The sequence below is a fragment of the Pantherophis guttatus genome, chromosome 2, assembly GCF_059756535.1.
Source record: "Pantherophis guttatus breed Tessera chromosome 2, ASM5975653v1, whole genome shotgun sequence".
Classification (NCBI taxonomy): Eukaryota; Metazoa; Chordata; class Lepidosauria; order Squamata; family Colubridae; genus Pantherophis; species Pantherophis guttatus.
In genome coordinates this window covers 199,324,746-199,338,147 of record NC_142064.1, presented here as the reverse complement: position 1 = coordinate 199,338,147, position 13,402 = coordinate 199,324,746, and the positions used below count along the sequence as shown (strand labels likewise).

Here is a 13,402-nt window from a genome sequence, read left to right as displayed (position 1 = left end):
TGAAATGGTTTATTTGTTTAATTAGCTGCCTTATAAAGATCACTTCTGATCATTTTCTTCATAATGTAGTTGTTGTGGTTTACCTTCTTTTTTTCAACAATTTCCATATTTCAGTATAAATATTTTAAGACTGACTCATGAATGAGAGTAGTTTGTGAAGGTACTGAGGTAGGAAGCATGAAGGTACTGAGGTAGGAAGCATTTAAACCAAGGATATAGAAAATAATTTTGTAATCATATGTCAGCTAACTCCTAGGCTATTAAGAGACTGGACATGTACCTGTTAACTTAAAAAGATGACTTGTTATGCAAGTCTTTAGATAGATGAAAATAGAAAATAAGGCAATTATAAGTCTGAGACTTTTTACTGACATGCTGTAAATTTTGAGATAATAATGGATACTGAGATGAGATTTGGCTATTTAGACAGAAAACAATAAAAGCTCCTATAAGAGTTCAAACAGAGGTTGCTTGTTTTGTAAATTAAGTAAGTGGCATCTTTATTACAGATCATAGACCTAAAAAAGTTGAATAATTTGAAAGCAAGAACGATTGGTAGTCAAAAGTTTGTGAGTTGAGAGTTCTATGAAAGTTAATAGAAAAGTTAAAGACTTGACTACATGGCAAGGAGCAAAAGAAACTTGGAATGAATTAGCACAGAAACACAAGTCCCGAAGCAAAAGAATGGTTTCCAACAATAGGAGGAGGAAGAGTATGGGATATGGCATTATACTGTATAATATATAAAGGATGTCTGTATATTATACACTTTATATTGCACTAGTGAGGCCACATTTGAAATACTGCATCTAATTCTGGTCACCACAATACAAAAAAGATCCTGAGGTCCTAAAAAGAGTGTAGAGAAGAGCAACAAAGACAGTAAGGGGTCTAGAGGCTAATCCATACGATGAATGGTTGAAAAAACTAGGTATGTCTAGCCCAGGGGTGTCAAATTCAATCCCATTGCAGGCTGCATCAAGAGTTTGTTTGCCCTTGGGGTGCTGGGGTAGGTGTGACCTGGTTGTCACTGCTGACTGGGTGGGTGTGGCAGGGGCCAGGGTAGCAGGGGCTATGGGCCCTGGGCTGAGCATTTGACATGTCTAGCCTAACAAAGTAAGAATGAAAGGGGTGACATGGTTGCTATTTTCTGCTACTAAGGGCAGGGCCGGATTTAGATGAAAAGAGGCCCTAGGCTATTCCACTTATGAGGCCCTTTCACCTATAGTGAAAGTGTAATTTTAATTTTGCTAACAATTTGAATGTAGGGAATGTAGGCCCCTCTTGATCTTGAGGCCCTAGGCTGAAGCCTAGTTAGCCTATAGGAAAATCCGGCCCTGACTAAGGGGCTGTCACAGACAAGAGGGGTTTGATTTATTCTCCAAAGCACAAAGCATGGACAAGAAACAATAGATGTAACTTGGAATTAAGGTGAACTTTCCTGACATTTGAGAACAATTAATGGAACAGCTTGCCTGCCAGAATTGTGAGGACTCCATCACTGGAAGTTTTCAAGAAAAGATTGCACAACCTTAGGCAGCGGGGAAGACCTCCAAGGTCCATTCCAGTCCTATGATTTTATACTCTTCTCTTCTTATATAAATATATGTAAAAAAAGAACTATGGCCTCAAAATGAAACTACCAAATGTTCCACTGAATAAAAGTTAATGTTTCACTTTAATATGCCTTATTAAGGGAGCACAACTCATTAGGAAAACTGGCTAGAGCAGCGAGCACCATAAGGACTGAAAAGCAGGTATCTTTCTCTTATAAAGATGTTATGTTCTGTAATTCTGGCTGAGTGGTGGGGAATGGAAGGATTTATATTCCCTAGCAGACATCTGGTCATTAGCACTCTGAAGGTCAGTCATTAGCTTTTTGAAAGTCATTGAGGCCACTTGCAGGTTTATCTGTATCCTCAGGGTCACCTGAATCAGAGTGCAAATGGGTGTGGAACTTCTTAGTATTGCTGAAAGGATTGTGTTATAAACAGAAGTTAGGTGGTGTCATAGCCCCCACCCTCTGTTGAGAAAGGGCTTTTCAATTTTAATATAGCTGACCTCTTTGATCCCTCTTTCAAATCAATGGTCCTCTCTGTCCAGAATGTGGACTTTGCTGTCTTCAAAAAAGTGATCTTTGTGTTTCAGATACCGATGGATTGCTGAATCTTGTCCTGATGGGTTTCTTCTTCTGTGTTGTGTGCAACCATGATCTGCATGATTGAGAATCTCCATAGACATTTAGTCCTTTTTATGTTTATGTCAAAGTATAAAAATTTTGCAGTCATTTAGAAGAGTATTTGTCAGCTCCTGCAATATTGCTAATGGTGTGTCCATAAGTCTCTTGCAAAGAGAAAGGGGGAGAATTGGTGATCCTGTATTTTACATTTCCTTTCAGAAAGGAAACAATAATCCTTCTCTGATTATTGTTGTGTCATTAGTGGAAGAAGGGACCTGCAGTTTAGGATAGCCAAGGAATGAGTAAAACAGCACTTCACTAATTAAAATAAATGCAAGCCTCCAGAGCCAAATGGATTACAGCCCAGAAATCTGAAAGAATTGGCAGAGATGATTACAGGACTGCTAACTAATCTTGGAGAATTCCTGGAGAACTGGTGATATCCCAGAAGACTGGAGAACAGCCAATTTTTTAATGTTCAAAAAAAGAAAGAGGAAAAGAAAGGATTCACAAAATTTCAGCTTGATGTCTATATCAGTCACATTTGGGAACAGATCATTAAATGGTATTGATGAACAAGTAAGCAGAGAAAGTATATATTTTTCACAAACAACCATATCCTTTTTTTAAAAAAAAATCAGATTTATTAAATTCCAAAAAAGATATAAAATAACAAAAGGGAAAAATTTGGTGGAGAGGGGATTAAAAAAAGAAAAAAGTTAAACAGAGCCAAGAAAAAAAGGACTGATTTCAGAATTTCTTCAGTTCAGATGCGAATATACTATATAGTAAAGTATCCTCTTATTCTAAATTAAAACAAAAGCACAAAAGTATCATATAAAAATATATAGTAAAGCCATCAAGATAACAAGGAGTTAGACTGATTTTATCTGATGTTATTTCCTATTTTACATTTCTACTAATTTATTACAAAAATAATATGATGCAACCACATAGTATCCAGGCAAATCTGGGCATTGATCAGATTTTTTTAAAATTGTAGGGTAGTTGTGTTTTCATTTGTTTGATTTATATTGTTTGTGTGTTGTTGTTGTTGTTGTTTGTATGTATGTTTTAAACAAGATGGGTATTTTGGATGAATGTGGTACTATTATACCATATAAATTTTCAATTTGACATATAATATATAAAGTGCAGCACCAGCCAATCCATGGCTCTCTCAAATTATCTTAATGCATGGTTTCTATCTGGTTCTCTTTATTGTTGTTGCTTGTTCAGAGCATAATGCTAAGCATTCAGATCACTAAGGACTAAATGGCTACAGGCTTTGATTTTAGATTGTGTGTTTTTGTTTTTTGTTTTTTGTAGCTACAGCTTCTAGTTCAGAAAAAATGAATCATAGCAGAACTTTAGTTAAGCATTAGCATTTAGCTTGTATTTCTCCTTTTCTAGGATTATTATTCACAAACTAAGGATTTTGTAGTTGGTCTTATATCAAAGATTCAGATTTTAAATTTAATTCCTTCCCCTTCCTCAACTTTACTTCTTATTCAGTATATGTTTCTTTCAGTAAAGATGAGGTGAATAGTCACGAAAGTCTTGATCAACATATAATTTGATTTATGCAGCTAGCCAATTAGTATCTGTGAAAGGAGCAGCTTACTCTTGAAAAGACTCTTCAAAGGAAATTATTATAAAACAAATGTACTGAGACACATCCACAAACTCTTCTCTTGGTTGTCTGCAGCTTCCAGTCTGAAAGGAGATTCTCCAGTTGTGTTTGTCTCCATCTCTCCTGCTCTCCCTTTCCTTTCATTTCTCAAGCCAACAACTCTTGGATAATGTAAATAAAACTGGAACTAGGAAAGAGATTTTTCTATCCACAGCTCCTACAATGGATTGTACCACAAATATATCTCAATATGTTCACAGGATGGAAGAATCAGAACCACTAAGAAACTATTTTAATAGCACTGAAGAGTATCTTCTTTTTCTGTATGGACCGAAACACAGCCATCTGTCCTTGCCTATGACTTGGATTTATGCTCTGATCTTCATAGTTGGTGTGTCTGGCAACCTTTTAGTGTGCCTGGTGATTGTCAAGCACAGGAACATGAAAACACCAACTAATTGCTATATCTTTAGCCTTGCTATTTCAGACCTGCTGGTATTACTCTTTGGGATGCCCTTGGAAGTTTATGAAATGTGGAGCAACTACCCTTTCTTATTTGGACTGGTGGGCTGCTATTTTAAAACAGCTTTTTTTGAGACAGTGTGCTTTGCTTCTATCCTGATCATCACCATGGTTAGCATAGAGAGATATATGGCAGTTCTTCACCCCTTCCAAGCCAGGTTGAAAAATACCCAGCCGCGAGCTCTGAGGATCATCCTTATCCTATGGCTTCTCTCAATCCTCTTCTCTCTTCCCAATACCAGCATCCATGGCATAGAGCTACAGTATTTTCCAAATCACACAGAGGTCCCTGGTTCTGCAATTTGTACTGTGGTCAAGTCTAAGTGGATCTACAACTGGATCATCCAGTTAACTTCTCTCTTGTTTTATGTGCTTCCAATGAGCATCATCAGTGTGCTCTACTGCCTGATGGGGTTGAAAGTGAGTCCTGACTAAACTATGTCTTGCTTTTCTCTACTTTATTTGATAGTGCACCTCATTTAACATTGTTAAAACTTATATTTCATGTATCTTTTCAGTTTTGCCATTTGTGTGGAAGTGCATAGTGATTTAAAAAATACCACCATATAGAAGTGAATTGCTCATAAAAAGCCATTTCCTCATTAGTAAAGAAACACTTTAATACACTATTTGTAACATAATTTCAGTTGAATTTAATTCTAACACCTTTACCAGGATGTCATTTTATCTGAAGTTCTATTTTCTTTGTTACTGAATAGGATCAAGTCAGATTTCTGGCTTTAAAAGTTAGTAGTTAATCCCCAATCACTCACACACCATTCTAATATTTTTTCATAGGATTTATTTTTTTATAAAAGTTTTTTATTTTTATTTCTCATAATAATTTATATATTATTGGGATTTATTAAGGAATAATGTCTAAATGTAGTAGGATTCCAGAATTAGTGCATGTGCTCCTAATTAAAATCAGAATGAAACCTGTTCATAAAAGCCCTGCATTATTGCCTAGTATATATAATAGCACAAAATAACAGATACTGTTTAAACACATGGGGGAAAAATACATGAATAATAATTACTGGGTTGTATTCTAGATAAAAAAAAGTTTCTAAGCCTCTGACAAAACAAGGATAATATATTAAACTCAAATAAATGCCTGCTTTTTATGTTTTGCTAGTTTCCACAGAATGAATTATTATTCTCTTGTTTAAATGGTTGGAAGAAATGTCAAATAAATTTACTCTTTGGCCAATATAGTTTTAGAACTGCATCCAGACATTTGATAGAGAAAATGATTTAAACAGCATTGTGGCTACTTAGTCTCTGAGAAATGTAACTTAATTTCATTTGATGTGTTTAAAAAAGTAAAGTAAGTGTCACTAGTTTTTCAAGAAAAAAATATAGGAAATTCACTTGGGGCTAACAAATCATATCATAGCATTATTCAACATGCGACTAGTGTAAATGGTAGAATTGGTTTTTTTTCTTTCAAGGAAAATACAGATTGATACCACAATTAGTTGGAAGGCAGAATGTAGCACTGACTGGGCACTGCCCACTTTTCTTTCATTTGTTCCCATCCCAAGGCTTTTATTTATTTCTTTAAATCACAAGCAAGAAAATGTGAAATGTTTACAAAAAGGACTTCTCTAAATGTGTTTGTGAGGAAAAGCGGGGGGGAGAGGGAACCCCTCAGAATTTTGGAATTATTTCACTAGAATCTTATTCTGCACAATGGCATGAAGTAAAACCTTGAGAAAAATGTACAAGAAGAAACAGTGTTTTTATCCATTGCACTATTATCCTCTGTTGCATTTGCTGAGTTATCCTGAGTGCCACTTCAGTTCTATTAGGTATCCTTACAATGCTACAAGGGAGGATAATTTTACCTAAGTGACTTTGCTTTATCAAATTAGGTAGGATGGATAGATAATTATCTCAAATAGGTTGCATTGATCAACAACTTTAGAAAAAGTAGTTACAATAAGAGCAAATCTGATGGAAAGACTGATTGATTGAACTGATTTTCTGATATGTCATCAGATCAATTCCTTTATTTTTTCTTACTTTTCCTTCCTATTAGTTGAGAAGAGACAGATCCTTGGAAGTAAAAGAAATGCGGATGAATATTAAACTATCATCCAGAAAGTCTATCACAAAGATGCTGTGTGAGTACCAAAATGGTGGTTTCATATTATTGACATATTATTAAGCAGGTAAGTCTAGAATAATATATTAGATGTCATCTAAATAGGCATCAGGGTCCAGCTTGTTATTCATTATGGAAGATTTCAGAAAGGAAGGAAAGAAGAATGGAGTATCTGCTGTCTGAGAAGACATTATTGTTCTAATTCCAGATAAAAGACTCTGTTCTGGAGAACTGCTTTATTGATCAGAAGGACAAATGTATGATATGTACTTCTGTCAATAAATTTTGATTCATTGGGGCCAGAAAAATACTGCCACAATCCTATTTCTCCTTCTAAGAGGTAAAACTTTGATGGTACAAGCACATTTGTGTAAATATAACCAACTAGACAAAACGTTGCTTTGTCTGTGCTGAGGCTTGCATTGGATACTCCTTTAAAAATGGGAGGAGAGGGGAAGAGAGACTTCAAGAAAGGAGGAACAGCTTCCAAGAAATTCTTTCTATTTCCCCTTCACTTTTTCAAATATGGATAAACAAAATACAACAATGTTTATATATATTTAATATAAAAAGATGTATTAAATAAATTCCCGGTGGTGATCCACATTTTGATGAGTTGGGAATACATCAAACCAAGAAATTATACGCTTTACTCTGCTCTCATTCTCTTTCTGACAGTTGTCCTAGTAATCGTTTTTGGAGTATGTTGGGCCCCATTCCACACAGATCGTCTTTTCTACAGCTTTGTTGCAACCTGGACAGAACCTCTTGCAAATATATTCAACCTAATTCATGTGGTTTCAGGTAATATTTCAAGTTGGATATAATATTAACCCTAAAAATTCTCTCAGATCGAACAGGAAATAAGACCCTGCAACGTCAAAATGAGTACACCCCAAATAAATCATGTTGATCCGGCACATAAGGAAGAAAGTTCAATGGATGTTACGTGCTCTCCCTTCCAATAAAAGTACAACAAGAAGAAATTAAATAATTAAAAATGTTCTTTAGAACATCTGCAATCAGAAGCCTAAACTGCCCTACTTTGACCTAACGACAGAAGTGGCTCCATCATAAGTAAATATATTAGAAAGAAAAGGGGTTATTGTTTTTCAACAATATTGTTTTACGACAATATTGACAACCATGACCTGAATGACTCCATAGACATTGGGTTATTGTTTTATTCTACTATTGCTCCTTCATGGTCTGAAATATAGTAAAATTAAATTTGAATAAATTGATAACAGAATTTGAAAACTCATCATTCAAGAAGCAAGTGGCAGCTATTGCCAGGAAGAATCATTTAGTGTGCCAGTTATACCCCTATCTGGACTGGAAGGTCTTTGAGAGAATTATTCAGGCTGGGGTCATCTTGTGTTTGAATAATTGCAATGTCATGCACATGGGGATTCCCTTGAACAATTGAAACCACAATTGGTCCAAAATGCAATGGCTGCAGAAGCTTCAATTTGTCTGAATTGAACACTTATGGGAAGATCCCATTGTGTGCGCATGTAACACATCTGCTCTGGGAGATGCAGTGGTTGCCACTAGGCTTTGAATTCAATTCAAGGTGCTAGTTATCATATATAAAGCCCATGATGGCATAGGGCCTGATTGCTAGTGGAGCCATCTGTTTTCCATAGTAGCTTGCTTCAGGTCCCATCTATTAAGCAATGCCACCTAATGGGACTCAGGACGCAAGCCTTCTCTATCTTCTGGAATGGGCGCCACCCAGGGGTGGGTTCTAAATTTTTTTACTACCGGTTCTGTGGGGCGTGGCTTATTTTGTGGGCATGGCTTGGAGGCCATGTGACTGGGTGGGCGTGGCTAGCTGGTCATGTGTCCTGGGGGCCATGGCTATGTGTATAGGGACTACTCAGAGGGCTGAAAAAAGTCATTTCTGACAGGTCCTCGCACTTTTGACTGGTCCTCACACTTATGACCATCCTCACATTTATGCCCGTGCAGCATTCTTAACAACCATTTCACAACTGCTTTTCTTCACCATGGTGACAAGATAGGGCAAAAAACGTAAAATGTGAGGACAGTCGTAAGTTCGAGGACTGGTCAAAAGTGCGAGGACCAGTCAAAAATAACTTTTTCAGCCCTCTGAGTAGTCCATATGCACAAAAGGATACAGCAATACAGAGGGATGAAGGAAGGAGAAGAGAGATGGAAGAAGGAAGGAGAGAGAGGGAAGGAAGAGAAGGGAGGAAGGAAGGGAAGGGAAATTAGAGTAGGAGTGAGGGTAAGAGGGAGGAAGAGAGGAGGAGAAGGAGAAAGGAAGAGGAAGTAGGGAGGAGAAGAAGAGGGGGGAAGAGAAAGTAAGAAGGAAAGAAAAGAGAGAGGTGGTAGGTTTGAGGAGAAAGATTGCTGTACAATAAAAAAGATGAAAGGGAAGAAAGCCAACCCCAAATAAATATTAAGATATTAAGATAAAGAATGAATTGTTAAACTTTAAAGAACAAAAGAGAACAAATATGAATAAATAGCAATAATTAGAAACACACATACAAACATACAATGTATTTTCTTTGAACAGAGTATTTGGCCGGTTCACAAATTTAAACAGTATTTAGTCATTTCAATTAAATTTACAATTTCTATATTTCCTTTTTGCCATATTTATTCCTCATCTATTTTTTAAAAAAACCAATATTACCCTTCATCATCATCTCTAATCTTAATCAAATCCAATTTTTCCCTTCTATTCTGTATTATACCCCTTCTCATTGTCATCTATTTTTATATCCATCCTCACATTGGTTAATTATGTAATATTACAGTTGTTTAATACAAATTCAACATTTTAATATAAATCAATTAGTTATATAACTATCTTTTTTGTATATTAATCAATATGAACATGAATATTCCAATTATTTCCATGCAATCCAATTTCTTACAAATCAATTAATTATATTTACCAATAATAATAAACCAAATAATTTCCCCCATATATTCCTCCAAACCACAACTTAACCATTTCTGCTTTCAACACAATATACAATTAATAGTATCTCAGTTATTACAATTCCCTAGTTAAATAGAGCTTTTTTTCTTTTATGTTTTAAAATCTTGAACTCTCCTCTTTTGCCCTAAATTTCCCATTGTTTGCACCTACCTTTTTTGGTGAAGAAAAAGAAAAGAAATCTGCCTCTGCCTAATTTTCCAATGTAACAGCCAACACCCTGCTTTACTTTCAGTTTCGTTTTCAGCTTGATTTACATAAGGAGAAAAAAAAATACCTGCTCCAGCAATTTAGCTCTTTGCAGCAAGCAGCCGAGCCCTGTACAAAACAGCTGAGAACAAATCAGCTGAGAATCAGGAGGCAGATCTAATCAATGGACTAATTAGCCTATGCTGAAGCTGAAAGGAGTTGTTTTTTCTTGCTGTTTGCTTGCAAGGAGGTAACTGCTGCGAGGCACAGGCCAAAGGGTGGGGGCCACCCTCCTTGCCACTTAGCACCCCCCTGCCACCCCCTTTTGCCTCTAGCACCCCCCTGCGGCCCCCCTTGCCTCTTACCACCCCCCTAAGGCATCCCACCGCCCCCTAGGGGGAGGTACCACCCACTTTGGTGGAACCATTGGCTTAACTACTTAACAACCGGTTCTACCGAAGTAGAATCCCACCACTTGGTCTACCCATTTATTTTTGCAGGCACCGCTCTACTCATTTGTTTTCTTTTAACACTGATCAGCTGTAGGGCGGCCCTTTGAAGCCCCGCGGCAAGACTTTAAACAGTATTTTTCCCTCTAGCCATCAGCTGGGACTCAGGAGGCAGTAATAAATTGGGACTGGGGCCAAATAAAAGGTAAGAGTAACACAGGGAAGTCGAGGGGGCGGGGGGCAGAACCGGTTCGGTGACATCATATTGTCATCGCTACCGGCTTGGCCGAACCAGGCCGAACTGGGAGGAACACACCACTGGCCCCACCCTGATCTGACTTAGCTGAGTTCTTAAATTCTTACCCCAAGCTTTGGGCTAGAAGGATGATAGACCCCTTGTGGGCTCTAATTTGTGTGCTGTCACGTTTTAATTTAAATTTTACATATTGTACACTGCAGTTGTAATGTAAGCAGGACACATCTCAAGGTCTCCCAGTTTCTAGCCTGCTATCAACCATGACACCAAACTGGCTCTCTAATCCCTATTTCTATCCTTGTCTCTTCCCCACTTGTTAAATGTTATACTGGCATGTGTTAATCCAATCAGAATACAGCTGGAAGGGACCTTGGAAGTTTTCTAATCCAACCCCATGCTCAAGCAGGAAACCCTATACCATTTCAGACAGGTGGCTTGTCCAGTCTTTTCTTAAAAACCTCCAGTGAGAAAGCACCCACAACTTCTGAAGGCAAACTGTTCCACTTCCTAACTTCCTTCACTGTTAGGAAGTTTCTCCTTAATTCCAGGTGTTAATTGCCATGACCTTGGTTCTCATGATGCTTCTGGTCAATGTTTTGTCTAGCGGATTAGGGCACCCCATTCCAGTCCATTTTAACTTCCCCTCCGCCCAATGAGTGGCAACTAAGAAATGAAGCAAAAGTAAACATGGCTCCAACCTAAGTCGTTTCAAAGTTGACACAGGGCTAACAATAAGGTGTAGAGGCAGGCTCCTGTAGTTTGGGATTGGCTCCTATTATCCTCTAAGTAGTGCAAGGTATAAAAAGAAGCTAAACCTTTCTTTTGTAATTTTTAAAAAATCTAAAATATTGGTCAGTGCATTTTTTTGATCCACCACCCAGCCAGGGTACACTGGCTGCCTGCTGAAGACAAGAAGTAAGAAGCAAGCCTGTAGTACAGTGGACTAAAGCACTGTTATTAACATCTGCTGCTTGCAATTACTGCAAGTTCAAATCTCACCAGGCTCAAGGTTGACTCGGCCTTCCATCCTTTCAAAGGTAGGTGAAATGAGGACCCAGATTGTGGGGGCAATAAACTGACTTTGTATAAATATACAAAAGTATGAAGGCTATTGCTTAATGAATTGTAAGCCGCCCTGAGTCTCCGGAGAAGGGCGGCATATAAATTAAATTAAATAAATAAATAAATAAAGAGAACAAGTACATAGGCAGAGTCAAAGCCTAGCCTTTGTTGTATGTTGGGATAATTTGGATGAGAATTGGTCTAAATTTGTGCTGAAGTCATGGTTTTTTTTAAATGAGAATTTGCAGAAGTGCTATCATGCTGATTGTTTGGATCCAAATGATTAAGAAAAAACAGAATCTCTAATCTGACTCTGTGAACTAGAGTCAGCACTTTTGCTATTAAATATATGCAATGCCATTACAATTGCTAGTGGACCATCTCTAATGGTATCAGTTTCATTTCTAAGATGTGGCAATAAGGCCTGATGCTATATTCCAGCTGTAATCAGACAAATGCAGAATGCAGAGGAGTGATTAATTTTCTTGATCTACACTTTGTTGATGCAGCTTATTGTGTAGCAGCTGCATCATACTCACATTCAGGACTCCCAGATCTTTTTGAATGTGCTACTTCCTAGTATAGTTCAACTTTCGGTTTCTCTTTATTCCCTTGTTTGAAGATAAGATCAGCATTTGCTCTTCTCCAATACTGTGTTCACTATCTCTGTGATTTGTCAAAATCAGTGAAGGGGTCCAATAAAACATTGCAATAAAATACTTTACAAATACAATCATAAATGTTTCTTTCCTTCCCTTTTCTCCCACCCTTTGAGAACATTTTTCATCCAAACTGAGACTATCCCATATGACAATAAATCTGCCAATTAAAAATGGGGAGGAGATGTAGCAAAAAAATCTGTAGATGGGCAAGCATATAGTAAAAAGAACCTATCTGTGCAGTTGTATGCAGTGATATAAAGATGGTATATCCCAAAATGGAAATTTCCAGCTGTCATGTAATACTTTAGCCTGAAGGAAATATTATCATGTTATTGTAATGATTTTATGAATGGTTACAGTGTCTCTCAAACTTGGTAACTTGCAGATGTGTGGATGTCAATTCCCAGAATTCTTATCTATGGCAGTGCTAGCTATAGAATTATGGGAGTTGAAGTCCACACATATGGAAATTGCCAATTTGGGAAAACTGGTTTAGATGTTCCTTGCAGTTGGGAGCACTTCTTGTTAAAATTTTGATCTCAGAGAAGAGTTAATACAGTTAAAGTAACATTTTTGAATCAGCAGAAACTATGTTTTAGAAAGATATGATCACATATTGCTAACCATATTTCTATCAACTGGTTAAACTGAGATAAGCATCCTAAAACATTTATAATTTTCTACTTTTCTTTCCCTGATATTTTTTCAAATTGTTGTGATTTTACCTGTTGTTTTCATCTCTCTCTCTCTCTCTCTCTCTCTCTCTCTCTCTCTCCCTCCCTCCCTCCCTCCCTCCCTCCCTCCCTCCCTCTCACTCACTTACTCCCTCTCACTCTCCTGTAGGTGTTTCCTTCTATTTGAGTTCTGCCGTGAATCCCATAATCTATAATGTGCTCTCCCGGCGTTTTAGGATGGCTTTTCTAAGTGTCATCTTTCCTCAGTGCAAATACTGGCACCCTAGACATCCCACAAGCCACCTCACATCTCAGCAAAGTATTTTCATATTGGAGGAACACAACAAAGCAAGATATGCTGAAGATATGCATCAATCTTCCTTCTGAGTTCTCACATGTTTAATAGCCCATGACAATGATGTCTGTGAAAAGAGTCTCTCTTTCTGAGATGGGCAGCCATATACATGTGATAAATAAACAAATTAAATGTCCTGCCAAAGAGTTATTTATCCATAAGGACCAAATGGAAACAATGCTTTTGACACTAAGAGATTCCAAGTATTATTCATTGTTGAAATAGTATACAAGATAAAATACGATGCAATATTATTAAATTATAGTAAATTATTTTCATAAAATGATTATCCCTTACAATCCAATGGATTAAAAATAAACCAGAAGGTTAAAAC

At 37.1% G+C, this 13,402-nt stretch overlaps 1 protein-coding gene across 1 annotated transcript; it reads left to right on the top strand.

The window, feature by feature from the left end:
- Positions 1–4,034: 4,034 nt before the first annotated feature.
- Positions 4,035–13,199, top strand: NMUR2 (neuromedin U receptor 2). The gene is made up of 4 exons (XM_034408732.2): positions 4,035–4,754; positions 6,379–6,463; positions 7,123–7,248; positions 12,883–13,199. The coding sequence occupies exons 1-4, from the start codon at positions 4,035–4,037 to the stop codon at positions 13,098–13,100; spliced, it is 1,149 nt and encodes a 382-aa protein (XP_034264623.1). The 3' UTR covers positions 13,101–13,199.
- Positions 13,200–13,402: the final 203 nt, after the last annotated feature.

Bases quoted from the DNA above. Each gene is read 5' to 3' on its own strand.
- NMUR2 (XM_034408732.2), top strand. From the start codon at position 4,035: ATGGATTGTACCACAAATATATCTCAATATGTTCACAGGATGGAAGAA. The intron at 4,755-6,378 runs GTGAGTCCTGAC...CCTTCCTATTAG, and splicing joins ACTGCCTGATGGGGTTGAAA to TTGAGAAGAGACAGATCCTT. The intron at 7,249-12,882 runs GTAATATTTCAA...ACTCTCCTGTAG, and splicing joins CCTAATTCATGTGGTTTCAG to GTGTTTCCTTCTATTTGAGT.